Below are 15,285 nucleotides of genomic sequence, written 5' to 3' on the forward strand. Positions count from 1 at the left end.
CCAGCTATAGACCAATATCTCTATTTTGCTGCTTATACAAGCTCCCGGAAAGAATGTACTATAGCGAATCACCCCATATGTAAATCCCTGCATACCACCAGAACAACCGGGCTTTAGACCACAAAGAAGCACAAGTGAACAGGTCCTTGCACTGACCTCATACATTGAAACAGGTTTCGAGAAGAAAAAGAAGACTGGTGCAGTCCTAATAGACTTATCTGCAGCTTACGACACTGTTTGGACAGGCGGACTGATGTTAAAGCCCTCAAAAATGATTCCTTGTAGAAAGACACTTAAACTACTGTCTACCATGACTGGCACAAGACAATTTCATGTCATATTGGGAGAAAACAAAAGCAAAACACGGAAAATTAAAAATGGGGTACCACAAGGTTCAGTTTTGGCACCAACTTTCTTCAATGTTTATATCTCCGACATGCCAAACTCCGAAGCACTCAAACTTGGATACGCTGACGACTGGACCTTAGCCTATCACTAGAAAAACTGGAAAGAGATTGAAGCACTGTGCTCTAGTGTGGGAGAATACTGTGCCCCTGTTTGGATGAGGAGCCCACATGCAAACCGCATTGACATCAGATTAAGAGAATCAATGAGAATTATAACAGGATGTCTCAAGTCAACTCCAACTCAGTGGCTCCCAACACTGAGCGGCATTGCACCACCAGGTCTTAGACGACAACAATCAAAGGATGCATGCAAGAATTGACGAAGACACAGACAACAATCCCATAAAAACAATGATAACCTTCAACAACGAGACTCAAATCGAGAAGACCTTTCCACCTAACAAAAATGGCAAACTTCAGTGTGGAGGAAAACTGGAGAGCAATGTGGAACAGGGAAACACCAAGAGGAGGAAACATCATAAATTATCCAACTAAAAGAGTGCCTGCATTCCATAACGCCAGGAAAAACTGGATTTCCTCAAATCGCCTCTTAACTGGACATGGCAGAACTGCATCAAATATGTGCAGATGGAAACTTGGAAACTGATACCTGCGGAAATGTCAGGCAGCCCCAGAGACCAGCGATCACATCGTCCTCCATTCACTCTCCACTGCTGCATACTTCCCATAACTTTGTCGGGTTTCGGCGGGTTCCGCAAAAAAAAAAAAGAAAAAAAAGAAAGAAAGAAACAGCGGGACTGAATACACAGCTGTGTTTTCAGTCCACTGGTGGACTGAAAACACAGTTCCATTTATATGTATAATTTATACTGTAGGAAACTGTAGAAAGATAACATAGTCATGATTTTGTTCTCACGACGCCGACCCTTGAAAATGAAAAACTATCCCCCTTCAGCCTACAGTGAACTGTGAACGGCGGCGGTGAACGGAACCTCAAGTCTCAAGACAATCCTTTCGAACGCCGATACATTGAAACTGAAACCCTTTAAAGGTATCTAGACAGGGAGGTCTTCCAAAGTTTCAACTTTATTATAGTTATAGTACTTAATCTTTTTGGCATTGTGTGATTTTTATGGACTTTCAATTTTCAATAATCCTCTCATTCTGATTCATTTATAATTATAATTTTATAATATCTAGATAAGAAAGTGGGACCTATACTATCTATCTAGACTAAGAAGTGGTCTTACAATTTGCTGAGTCGGTTGTCGTTTACGACTCCGGCCGACGCCATTATTACTTACCGTGTTCACCATCATACGTTTCAATATTCGGAGTGACTATTCTCACCCCCGGGATGAGAATAAAAAATCGATCGAGCTCTCACCCCCGGGATGAGAGTAGAGGTCCTCGCCACTTCTCGCTATTCTCACCCCTGTTAACCAACACGTAGGGAGGGTAGGTAGCCTAGCCTAGCCGCCACCCCTTCTCGCTATTCTCATCCCGTACCTAACCAACAGCCAGATATAAATTGAGACAGGGGAGAGAAAGAGAGAGAGAGGGGGGGGGGGGAAGACGAAATAGAATGTGGAGGAGAAAGAGAAGAAGAAAATACCAACAAATTAAAATAGAGAAAGAGGGGAGATGGGGAGAGGGCGAGAGAGATATGAAATATTGAGTGGACGAGAGAAAGGAAATACAAACAATATATATATAAACAAGTTAAAATACCTAACGTAGGGAGAAATTGAGACAGCTAAGTCAACACAAAATAATAATATGCCCATAAAAGGAAAAGTCCAATTCTGAGAGTACTGAGGAAGAGGGGGGGGGGGGGGGGGGTGCTAAGCTGACCCTACACAGGGATGAGAATAGCGAAAGGGAGGCGGCTAGGCTAGGCTACCCTTCCTACCTGTTGGTTAACAGGGATGAGAATAGCGAGAGGATGGGGGGGGGGGTGCTAAGCTGACCCTACACAGGGATGAGAATAGCGAGAAGGGGCGGGGCTGCATGTTCACCCTCCTTACGTCCAGTACCACTAAAAGTAGTCACGAGATAGATGATGATGATCAGGTGAGAGAAGGGGGGGGGGGGGGATGGGGTGCTAAGCTGACCCTACACAGGGATGAGAATAGCGAGAAGGGACGGCGGCGAGGCTAGGCTACCCTCCCTACCTGTTGGTTAACAGGGATGAGAATAGCGAGAGGATGGGGGGGGGGGGTAGTGGGGTGCTAAGCTGACCCTACACAGTGGGATGGGATAGCGAAAGGGATGGCGGCTAGGCTAGGCTACCCTCCCTACCTGACCTGTTGGTTAACAGGGATGAGAATAGCGAGAGGATGGGGGGGGGGGGGGTGCTAAGCTGACCCTACACAGGGATGAGAATAGCGAGAAGGGGTGGGGCTGCATGTTCACCCTCCTTACGTCCAGTACCACTAAAAGTAGTCACGAGAGAGATGATGATGATCAGGTGAGAGTAGTGAGGAAGGGGGGGGGGGGGGTGTTAAGCTGACCCTACACAGGGGTGAGAAGAGCGAGAAGGGACGGCGGCTAGGCTAGGCTACCCTCCCTACCTGTTGGTTAACAGGGGTGAGAATAGCGAGAAGGGGTGGGGCTGCATGTTCACCCTCCTTACGTCCAGTACCACTAAACGTAGTCACGAGAGAGATGATGATGATGATCAGATGAGAGTAGTGAGGAAGGGGGGGGGGGGGAGGGGGTGCTAAGCTGACCCCACACAGGGATGAGAATAGCGAGAAGGGAAGGCGGCTAGGCTAGGCTACCCTCCCTACCTGTTGGTTAACAGGGATGAGAATAGCGAGAGGATGGGGGGGGGGGGGGGTGCTAAGCTGACCCTACACAGGGATGAGAATAGCGAGAAGGGGCGGGGCTGCATGTTCACCCTCCTTACGTCCAGTGCCACTAAGGGTAGTAACGAGAGAGATGATGATGATCAGATGAGAGTAGGGGGGGGGGGGGGCTGCTAAGCTGACCCTACACAGGGATGAGAATAGCGAGAAGGGGCGGGGCTGCATGTTCACCCTCCTTACGTTCAGTACCACTAAAAGTAGTCACGAGAGAGATGATGATGATCAGGTGAGAGTAGTGAGCAAGGGGGGGGGGGGGGGTGTTAAGCTGACCCTACACAGGGGTGAGAATAGCGAGAAGGGACGGCGGCTAGGCTAGGCTACCCTCCCTACCTGTTGGTTACAGGGGTGAGAATAGTGAGAAGGGGCAACTACCTCTATTCTCATCCCGGGGGTGAGAATAGAGGCAGCCTTCAATATTACAAGTGATGGCAAACACATTATTATTATTATTATTATTATTATTATTATTATTATTATTATTATTATTATTATTATTATTATTATTATTATGTTTCATCAAGTTATCGATTAGAAATTAGAGGGAATGTGAGTGACTATTCTCATGCTGGATGAGAATAGGGATATCTAGTATCTAGTGGCACTTTCTCGGTATTCTCTAGCCCCCGCCCCTCCTCGCTACTCTCACCCACAGATTAGTCTGTGCTCTCACTCACCCAATAATCATCTCTCACATGACTGCTGCTTTTAGTGATACTGGACGTAAGGAGAGGAACATACTCAACGAACACCTTGCATTCAGTGAACAGACACCTCCATACCCCCTCCCCCTTTTTTTTTTTCATCGACTTAAGTAAAATACCAGAGCCAACCTCAGATTCATTTAACCAGTGGTATTGGCAAACTCACTTTTAAAATGTTCCTTATTTCTACTGAGGCATATCTACAGTTGAACTTCAAATTCAAAGAACCAAACGTCTGCTGTCGGCATTCAATTGACAAGAAACGGAGGATAGAAGAATGGAGACTACCTCATGCCTCACCCCACCATGTGTTAGGGGTGGGGCAGGGTTAGTGTCATTCAATATTAGACTAGTGCATGCAGAGCTCTTTCATAGGTTGGGAGAGAAATAAACCGATGATGAGGGGGAGGGGTTGACCCACAAACAACCAAGAAGGGGGGGGGGGGGGGGGGGGTGTTGACCCACAAACAACCGAGGTGTTGGGCGTCAGGGAAACCATGATACGAGATCAAAGCGAAAAAGCCGCCGGCACTTGGATGGTGGAAATGTTGTTTGTTTTTGTTTTTATATTGGGGGGGGGGGGGGGGGGGGGGTGATATCAGAATGGGATGTACACATTCACATTTATTGTATAGGTGGAGGAGAAAGGCAAAGAAGAAAATACCAACAAATTAAAATGACGTAGAGAAAGACGGGGATAACGAGAGGGGGGATGGGGGAGAGAGCGAGAGAGATAATGAATGAAATATTGAGTGGATCAAAGAAAGAAGGAAAAACAAACAATTTAAAGTGATGTAGAGAAATAGAGTTTGGGAGAGAGAGAGAGAGGAAGTATAAGCAAGTTAAAATACCTAATGTAGGGAAAAATTGAGACAGCTAAGTCAACACAAAATAATGATATGCCCATAAAAGGATAATGATAAGTCCAAATCTTAGAAATTGGGCGATTCTATTTCGCTTAGCTGTGAAAGGGTGGTATAGGATATTATTAGATAATAGACTGAATTCCTGTTTTCTGTAAATTAATTTTGTTATTTTGCAATATGAATAGTGGAAGACAAACATTTATTGTGTATTCAAAATTTAGAAAATGTTTTTATTTAATTACAACATCCAGGCAATATCTTTGGTATTCTATCAGCTCCTCATGCCAAACAAATGTCTTGTGATGGCGTAGTTTGCCGGTCACGAGAGAGAAAGAGATTAACTCCTCTATATACAGATTTCTAACATGATTCCCATATCTCAAGCAATCCAGTCTATCTGTATGGTTGGCGCTGAAGAAACCAATGGTCTGGTTGTATTTCAGCGGCATCCTGATTGGGCGCAGCCCATGTCAGTCGGGCCTTGAAATCGTTTAGGTGTGGTGCCATGATGACCAGTTCATCCAGCCCATTCCACTCCGAGATAGTTCTAATGAAGAAAGCATTTCTGTAGTTTTGTGTTCTTGTCTGTGGGATTTTGAAGCAGTTCGTCTAAATCTAAATTCTAAATGCATGACATGTATGTTCACCCTCCTTACGTCCAGTACCACTAAAAGCAGTCACATGAGAGATGATGATGATCAGGTGAGAATATTGAGAAGGTGGGGCGGGGGCTAAGCTGACTCCACCTGTTGGTACAGGGGTGAGAATAGCGAAAAGGGGTGGCGGCTAGCTACCCTACCTGTTGGAAAATACAGGGGCGAGAATAGTGAGAAGGTGCCACTACCTCTATTCTCACCCAGGATGAGAGGTCGAATGGATTCTGATACTTCTCCGAAAAATATTGAAGAACGGAAGAAAAAGAAAGCTGCATTGAATAGCAGTTGGACAAAAGGAGAGAAAACAAAGAGACAAGAAGCTTAAGAAATTAAAAAGAATGTCTGAAAAGACAAAAGAGATTTTGCAGATCAACTCGCGAGACAAGCAAAAGAACAGAAGAAGCTGCAAGTCCGGGAAATATGAAAGACCTTTATATGATAATCAGAAAACTAGCAGGCAAATTTATATAGACCAACAAGCCAGTAAATGACAAACAAGGGAATCTACTCACAACAACTTGAGAGCAGTTCGCAGAGCACTTCAAGGAATTGCTAAATCACCCTGAAGTGAGTGTAAAAGAGTCTTTCTTTAGTTTAAACCTAAGTCTAGGCTTTATTCAACATTCAAAAGAGGTATGACGAGAAGCATGATGATCTGCAACACAAGCAGAAAAGCAAACAGTTAAGAAAACAGATAAAGCAGACATAGCATAACAAAGCGTTGAAAATAATAACAAAGCGAAGCGCTCGAACAAAGCTACATCACAACACCCCCCCCCCCCCCCCCCCCCCCCCCCCCCCCCCCCCCCCCCCCCCCCCCTCCCCAACCCACCCAATTCAATACCAAGCATTCCGCCAGCTGATGAAGAGCTCTCAATAAACTGCGAACCACCATCCAAAGCAGAGAGAAGGAAAGCCATCACATGTCTTAAAAAACGGATAAGTGGCAGGCCCTGATGAAATTCCAGCTGAAGCTATCAAAGACGATGTTAACGCAGCATTCAACCTACTACAGAAACTATTTCATAAAATCTGGGAACAGGGAACCATCTACAAAGAATTGAAGGAAGAAATCCCCATCAAACTCCCCAAAAAAGGACACCTAAGTGAATACAATGACTACAGAGGTATAATGCTCCTGTCTGTGCCAGGAAAAATATTGAATAGATTCAGCCTGGAAAGAATGAAAGATGCCATCAACTCGCACCTCAGGGACCAACAGGAAGGGTTCTGCAGAAACAGGTCATGCACAGATCAAATAGCTTCTCTTAGAATTTTAATCGAGCAATCGCTGGAATGTAACTCTTCTCTCTATATCAACTTCATAGACTATGAAAAAGCCTCGACAGTGTGGATAGAGAAGTGCTGTGCAAATCACTGAAACACCATGGTGTACCAGACAAACTTTTTAACCACTATTATCTAAAACTCTTACCACAACACATCATGCTGAGTTGCCTATGCAGGTAACTTGTCAGAAAATTTTGAAGTCAGAACAGAAATATGCCAAGGTTGCCTCTTATCACCTTTACTATTCCTGTTGGCCATTGATTGGATCTTAAAATCTACCACAAAGAACAATGGAATACAGTGGATGTTACTAAATCAACTGGATGATTTAGATTTTGCTGACGATTTAGCACTGTTGTCTCATAACGTTAAACAGATGCAAGCTGTATGAAGATGCTACTTGCCAAGTCATCCACGATGGGAAATTGAACAGAACTCTTCTCAGTGAAAACTGGAGTCTGGCAAGGCTGCCATTTTGTCACCAACAATCTTAATAGTTATTGACTGGGTCAGAAACAGACTACCACTACCACAGGACAAAAGACAGGAATTCAATGGACCCTAACGAACCAACTACATAGTAGTAGTAGTATCGTTCGGCTACACTTCTATGTTCAAGGTTCAATCCAAGTTCGGAAGTCATCATCACATTTGTTGATGGTTTCAAATCCCCCTTCCAGTTTTGTCTCTGGGCAATCTAGTACGAGGTGGTTTGCATCTTGTGGTGTTTGGTTGCACTTTGGGCATGTTGGTGATTCTTGGAGCCCCCATTTGTGCATGTTGGCAGCTGTTCTTGTATGGTTTGACCGTAGTCTATTTGCAGCTACCCAGTATTTTCTTGGTTGATCCTGTAGACATGGGAGACTTTTACAGAGATCTTCAATTAGTTCCCCTCCTGTTGGTTTATTCCTTTTCCATTCCTTGCACCAGGCTTCTTGCGTGTTGTAGTTTTCTTTGATAGGTAGAAAGGCGAATGAGATTTAAGTCTTGATGTTGGGGGCGCAGTTTTGTATATGGTATGCAGAGGAGTTCCACTGTCTTCTTCAGCTCTGGATATCCATTTCTGTGTTGCATCCTCTCTCCTCAAGTGGGGTGGTGTTATAGAGATCATGACTGGCAGCCATTGTGTTGGAGTTGATTTCAGGCATCGAGTCTCTTAGTTTCGCATCAACAAGGTTTGTATGGGCATTTCTCGTCCAAACAGGAGCACAATATTCTGCCACACTGTAGCAAAGGGCCAGGGTTGATGTTCTGAGAAGAGTTTGCAATGCTCCCCATGCTGTTCCTGCCAGTTTTCTGAGTAGACAATTTCGTTTCCCTATCTTTCTTGCTGTACCCTCAAGCTGGGTTCTATAGGTCAGCCGTCTATCCAGTGTCACTCCGAGGTATTTTGGATTTTGATTAGTTGGTAGTGTTGTGTCATCAATCTTGATCATCAGTTTTCGTTTTGATTCCCTATTGTTAAGATGAAATGCAATTGCAACTGTTTTTGTCGTATTAATTTTTAAATACCATCTGTCAAAATACCTTTTCATGGCCGTGGTGTCTTTGCTAAGCGTTGTTTCTATATCTTCCCAGTTTCTTGATTGGCAACTACATGATCTCGACTTTGCAGATGACATTTGTCTCCTCTCTCACAACTCGAAAGATGCACAAGAAAAGCTAAACAAAGTCACAGAGGAAGCAATGGAAACAGGATTGCAAATAAATACAGGCAAGACACAATTGATGAGAGTAGACAACAAGCAATTTCACCTTATAAAACACCACCAAAGAGACATCAAAGAGGTCAATAAATTTGTATATTTGGGTAGCATAGTAGGCAAAGAGGTAGGAACAGACAAAGACATTGAAAGCCGGATATCCCCCTATCTGTTTTCCATCATGCTTTCTGTCTTTGTCTTGGAATGAGATTACTTGGTTTTGTGCAGGCCCTGGCGCTGATATGACCTAAATGTGTTGCAAGCGCCTTAAAACCATTAAAAACAAACAAATGTAAAGTCGGTTCTTTTATACATGTCGGAGACATGGCGAGTGACTAAAACCACCACAAATAAGCTTCAAGCATTCATAAACAGGTGTCTCAGAAATGTCCTAAATATCAGGTGGCCGGACATCATCACAAGTGGAGAACCTCCAAAAACTGAACCAGTCACCTTTTAAAACGGAGATAAAGAAAAGGAAATGGGGCTGGATTGGCCATACCCTCAGGAAGCCTGCAAGCAATATCACCAGGCAGGTTTTGGACTGGAACCCGCAAGTAAGGAGGAGGGTTGGTCGACCAAAACAAACACGGCGACAAAGCATCAAGATTGAGTTGAAGGCAGCCAGACAAACCTGGGCCCGGATAAGGAAGACCTCTAAAATCTGAGTCAGATGGAAGAGTACTGTTGCTGCCCTATGTTCCACAAGGAATCAAGAGGCTTAAGTGAAGTAAGTCAATTCAAGTTTGAAGTCTACTTAAGGGAGATTTTTAAAGAAAATGTTTCTTTCAGATTTAGTTATATTCCCACTTTCCTGCAAATGTAAAAATTGGCTTTAACCTTCTTTTAGTTATGGCAGAGTAGTATATTCTTTGAAATTCCTCATTTTCAAATACAGATGGATGCGCCAGACCTGTCAGTGCAAGATGTAAACTCTGTGTCAGATACTAAAAAAGATGAATTGCTGTCATCTAAGTCCTCAGATACTGGATTTGTGTCTGATGGTACAAATGATGAAAGCCCAATATCTGAATGTGGCAAGGATTTTGAAGAGAACAATTTCAGACCATTGCCAGAGGACAAGCCTGAGGAAGATAAACTGCAATCAAATTTCATGCAACAATCAGAGGAGAAAGCTAAATTAGAATCAGAGGAAAAAGTCGGGGCAAAGTCAGAGGAAAAAGAAGACTTTGTTGATATCTTGGGAAATGGACAATTAAGAAGAAAGGTAAGGTTCAATCTTTTTTGTTGTGCAATATTGAGCACCTGGTGGGTAATCATTATTTGTGAGCTTTGGTTTTATTTTCTGTCAGCAGTTATTATTTTACCATTTTGAATGCAAATTGGATTCATACATTTTGTCAATGATTGGCCACACACTACAATAAGAGCTCAAATCAACAAGGAATAGATGTGAGACTTAAACCAAACATGTCTGTCGAGCTTGTTTAATTGCAACTTGATTAATGATATCTACTGTTCTCCTTTGTCTCTTGGTTACCAGATATTATTGCAATGACAGTGTATTATCAACATTTAACCCTTTACAGACGAGGATTGATTTATTGGAATTTGATGTCATATTTTACCAGTTTTACAAAGAGTATAAATTATTTAACGTGGGCTGAAATAACTTCTGAAAATGATATTCCCATACCTTTTTAATGTCTCAATAACGGACCATAACTTTAGTTGGCAAATATTTTTATCCATTTTTTTCTCTCTTTTGGATAGCCCCAAATGAAAATGTGCTCTTTCAGTACTTTCAGAGAAAAATCCACTCAGGACACAGAATGGAGGAAGGGGGAGTCTCAGTTACTCAGTGACTTATTCTTGGGTTTTTCTAGTCTTCCCTTGGAATAGATCTTAAGTGTTTGGGTGGGGTTTTCTGAATGTGGGCTGAGAGGACGTTTGCGGTGTATTTCATCCCCTATATATATATATATGTATATATATATATATATATATATATATATATATATTATATATATATATATATATACATATATATATATACATATATATAATATATATATATATATATATATTATATATATATATATATATATATATATATATATATATATATATATATATATATATATATATATATAGGGGATGAAATACACCATATATGGCAGAAAACACAATAATGACAGGAAAAGCATTTTCTGCTTGGGCGACACAATAAATCAAAATCTAATTGAGATTTGGTGATTATAGTTGCTGTTTTTGATAGATCAACTCTTCCTGGAGCTGTGGTAGCAAAATGGTGGCGAAATTTTGCTCCTTTATATTTTTTAAGGATTTTTTACCGAGCGAAAGTGGCGTTTTGAAGACACGAAGGTTTTACTTTCGTTTTTAAAATGGATCAAATGAGGTAAGTGAATCAACAGTTTCCATTTAAAGTTAACTTTAAGTTTTGTTTTTAACAAAAGTTTGATGTATTAACTACAATTTGTATGATTTAAAAATTTAAAAAATTATTTCCATCATTGTTTATAAGTTATTTTCTGCATATTCTGTAATCGCGTTATTTTCGTGTCTCCGATGTGACAAAGGAAACTTAATTCTATATATCAGGCAAGCTTTGAAATTTTTAACTACAAATTTGTTCAAGTGACTAAAATTAGGTCTAGGAAACTTGTAAAATTAACAAAACAAAAAAAATTAACATTTTTAGTTGTTTTTAGAGTGAATAATGGGGTATGGGAGATTTCGTGTCTTCAATTTTCTGCCCGTGCACCAAATTTCAATATCCTATTTTATTATTAATTATGATAGAAAGTGTTTGAAAATTGATTGGAGACATTCATCTTGCTCTGACTTTGTGTTTTAAACTTTGATTTTTGGCTTGAAATTTTTGAAAAAGTTTTTTTGAGCAAAATAAAGTTTGGTGTCACCTGCGTGGGCACCATCTGCATGGGCACCAGAAATTCTGAAATATGTGAACTTGGACATTGGTGATGAATATACAGTTCATAAATGTAAACTTTGGTAACATATGCTGAATATTTCAATGTAAGTACAAATCTGAACATTTCTAGCTGTTTAAGAACACAAATTGCTAATCAATTGAATTTGTAAACATTTAATATTAAATATATTGATTGCCTCTCTTATCTCAGAATTTTTGTGTCACTACAACATTCACTCTGCTTTTAGGGAGGATGCAGCGTTGGGATCTGACCATCTGATCTAAAAGCATTTTATCCAGTATGAAAATTTTGTAAAGCTACAATACAAGATACACAGGCTTGAGAGATCTTACTCCACAACTGTGAATTTGCTAACCGATATGGATAAAATCCGTAATAGCAACTAAGTACTGAATTACATGTTGAAAGGAAAAAATGCTGTACGACTTGCCAAAATGTTCCAGAAAAAAAATTTGGGTGTTATCAGATTTTAGACTTATTGATAAATATCTTTTTATTAGATTCATATGCTACATCATTTCATATCCTCACACTTGAATCTCTGTGGTGTAGCAAACAACAGTTATAAGTGTGAGTATTTGTTCTTAAAAACACCTTTCGTATGCGCAATTATAAGCCTTATTTTCTCAAGAGAGTAATAAAATATGTTTAAAGCAGTGGAAATCAAATATGCTTAAAGCAGTGCTTTTGTCATCAACTATGTCTTTATATATTGCTTTTACTTTTAAACCAGGTACTGGAGGAGAGGGAGTTTCACCGTGCAGTTCTCCCAAGGAATAGCGGGCCAATTTATTTATGCGCATGTGCAGAGCAGAGTGTGTGATTTGTGAAAGAGGATCCTCCAGACACCTATTCCTGGGTTGTTGTCACCCGTTTTGACAATACAATTGAAAACAAGGACCCATTTTTTTTTCAAAGTTGAAATGAAAGTTTAAAGTACTGCAAAAAATATTTTTTCGTTATTTGTCTCATGTAATTATCCCCCTTGTTGTATAATAAAGTTAGTTTCTATACAAAGTACAAAATATATTCTGTTTGTTATTTATTTTTAAAAAGTGGACCTGTGTACGTGTATTTTGAGTCATTTTTCACTTCAGATTGTTAACATTTCTTTTCATTTTGCATTTCCATGTAAGTCAGGGTCACCGTTGATTGACCTACTTTTTAAAGTTACATAATCGTCTCCTGCTCATAATTTTTACAAACTCTGAATCATCATATTTCAAGCTTTAAAATGATATATGACACTTATTTGTAGATAAAAGATGAAAATTGACAAAAATGGGCCTGTCAAAGTAGATGATTTCAGATCTAGTCTGTTTTCCGCCATATATATATATTCCTATTCCATGTTGCTCTGTTTTTGTTCTGTATTGAGATTGCTCAAGTTTTTTCCTGCTCCTGGGAGGAATCCTTAGCTAGGAGGGGGGGGGGGGGGGCAGTCAAATGTACTGCATCTTTTTTTGTTGTTAAGAGAGAGATTTTTTACCCCTTTAAATCTTCTCTCTGTTCTTTTATGTGTTTTTATAATTGTTAGTGTTAACGAATTAGTTTGTAAATTTTTGAGTGTATCTTTTATAATGGGATCCTTTGGTTTTGCAGGATGGGAATTTTAAGTAATGTCAAAATAGGCCCATCGATGGATTGATTGTGGTATCATCTGTTCCTATTTAAACCAATCCCCTTTGTTTTGCTTTTTCTTGGTTGCTTTAACTTCAGATCCACAACTTTTTTCTCTATCATCTTCCTTTTTACTGGCACTGAAATTACTTAATTGTGTTACAAATGTCATAATACCCCTAAAAACAATCAAAATGATACTAAAGGCAAATTTCCCCTTTGGGATGGATATAGAGAATTTTAATAATTGAAAAAAAAATTACTCCTGCGGTTTGTTGTGTATGCAAAATTAAGTCCTTGCAAAAGGCGTTGAGTAAAGACTTAAAGTTGTTTTTGCGACCCATTTTAAGTCTTGATTTTGACTTGTAAAGTACAAGCCATATTTAGTGGTTAATGTGCTATATATGTAAGCTTATGATATAAAGCTCACTGATTCTTGTAAATGATTTGTCTTGAACAAGTTTTCTGGCTATTCTTTAAAATTTCAAATGGCGAAGCATAATCAACAGGATTTAGTCACAACTAATTATTGTCATATTTTATTGACCCTCCCCCCGCCCCCCATAAAATTATCCATTTTGGAATTGGCTAATTTTAACAGGTACTAGTTGCTGGTAATGGCGTTGAGACCCGACCAAATAATGGTGATACTGTGACATTGAGAATTCTTGGAAGACTTGAAAATGGGGCTCAGATAGAAGATGGGACTATCAGTTTTATTCTCAATGATGGGGATGTCATCGTTGGTAAGTGAGCATCTCTTCATTTAATTCAAATCATATGTATACCGTTAAAGCACTGAAAGAACTAAAAAAATATGGTCTGACATTGATATCAACAAAATAAGAAAATTTTAAAAAAAGATTCAAATTGGCGAATTTGGCAAATTCATATATTTTACTCCATATTTGGGTTGTTTAACTGAAATGTGATAGGAAAGTTAATAAATACAGCTTTTTTATTTTTCTGATATGACCTTATGTCACCAATTCCAATTCAGATTTTGAAAAGAAAATGTCTTGTGTTCATTAGGCATAACATTTATTTATTTATTTGTTTTGATTATTTGTATTTTTTAACTTTTTTTTTGCAGCTCTTGATTTAGGCGTAGCTCTCATGGAAGTAGGTGAATTGTGTGAACTTTTTACATCTTCCAGATATGCATATGGTGACCTTGGAAGGTGACTATTTGATTTATTTCTGTGACAACTATTTTAATGCTATTAACTGTTGAATTGATTTTTTTTTTTTTAATTTCTGATTTATAATATAATACTTTATTAATTGAGGAATATATTTATTTCATAGATCTCACTATTCAACTTGGTGGTTAGTTGTACTCTAGAACATGAAAATGACAGGATCGTCTAATCTTGTAACAAAATCGAAGACTTTGAGCATGGTCAATATCAGATGGTTGAACAGAGATGCGAGAACTCCAGTTTCACTGGAGGAAAAAATCCGGTCTGGAGCAAAGAATTCCTATTTAAGGGCAGCTTATATCGAATTCTGGAGATATTCTTCCATTCCAGAGAAAGCATTTACGGCCTCAAATGTCATACAAACATATCTCACCTCCTTCATCATCATTAGCATCTTCATTATCAGCATCATCATCATCACAGAGATGCCAAATTTCCGGATTCACCGGAAAAAAGAATTTGGTCTGGAGAAAAAAATTCCAAGTTACAGGCAACTTCTGTTAAATTCCGTTGAGGTTCCCAAATAGCCACCACCATCATATCACCATCACTACTACTACAACCACCACAATATCACCACTACAACTATAACCACCATCACGACATCATAATAACTACCACTTCTACTACAACCACTACCATCACATGACATCACTACCACTACTACTACAACTAGAACCACCACTATCACATCATCTTCGCTATCCCAACTACTATTTTGAATATAATCGGGCAGTCTGGCCTCCTTTCATATGTCAGTTCACATACATTGCCCCACTGGAATTGTGGTCGGCTTGAATAAATTCATGTCTATAGGCAGTGATGAGTGTTGTCTGTAAATAAGTGCGTTGAAAAAGGGTGAAATGGTTACTTTCACCTTATGAAACACTATCTATATTGCTTTTTTGGAAAATATATGAAGCCCATTAAACCGATTGAATTTGATGAAATGGGCTACCAATGCTCGGGATCGCTTTTTTCTTGCTATAGCGAGAAAACCGGCTTTTTGAAATCATCTGGCCAACTTTGGTTATTATTGATGAGTTAATTATTTAAAAAATGAAAGCACC

At 39.7% G+C, this 15,285-nt stretch overlaps 1 protein-coding gene across 4 annotated transcripts in view; it reads left to right on the top strand.

Moving 5' to 3' along the window:
• The first annotated feature begins 1,251 nt into the window (after positions 1 to 1,251).
• Positions 1,252 to 15,285, top strand: part of LOC144965539 (peptidyl-prolyl cis-trans isomerase FKBP8-like) — a 184,352-nt gene continuing 170,318 nt past the window's right edge. For 2 of the 4 annotated variants that reach the window (XM_078900956.1, XM_078900957.1), the window contains exons 1-5: positions 1,277 to 1,419; positions 8,330 to 8,539; positions 9,353 to 9,682; positions 13,615 to 13,759; positions 14,107 to 14,194. In XM_078900956.1, the coding sequence (XP_078757082.1) occupies positions 8,438 to 8,539; positions 9,353 to 9,682; positions 13,615 to 13,759; positions 14,107 to 14,194 (665 nt within the window). In that variant the 5' untranslated portion in view covers positions 1,277 to 1,419; positions 8,330 to 8,437. Of the gene's footprint in view, positions 1,420 to 8,329; positions 8,540 to 9,352; positions 9,683 to 13,614; positions 13,760 to 14,106; positions 14,195 to 15,285 lie in introns of all 4 variants that reach the window. The other 2 variants (XR_013644048.1, XM_078900959.1) reach the window with 2 other exon arrangements.

Source organism: Berghia stephanieae, chromosome 2, assembly GCF_034508935.2.
Source record: "Berghia stephanieae isolate SIO BIC M18660-M18661 chromosome 2, UCSD_Bste_1.3, whole genome shotgun sequence".
Taxonomy (NCBI): domain Eukaryota; kingdom Metazoa; phylum Mollusca; class Gastropoda; order Nudibranchia; family Aeolidiidae; genus Berghia; species Berghia stephanieae.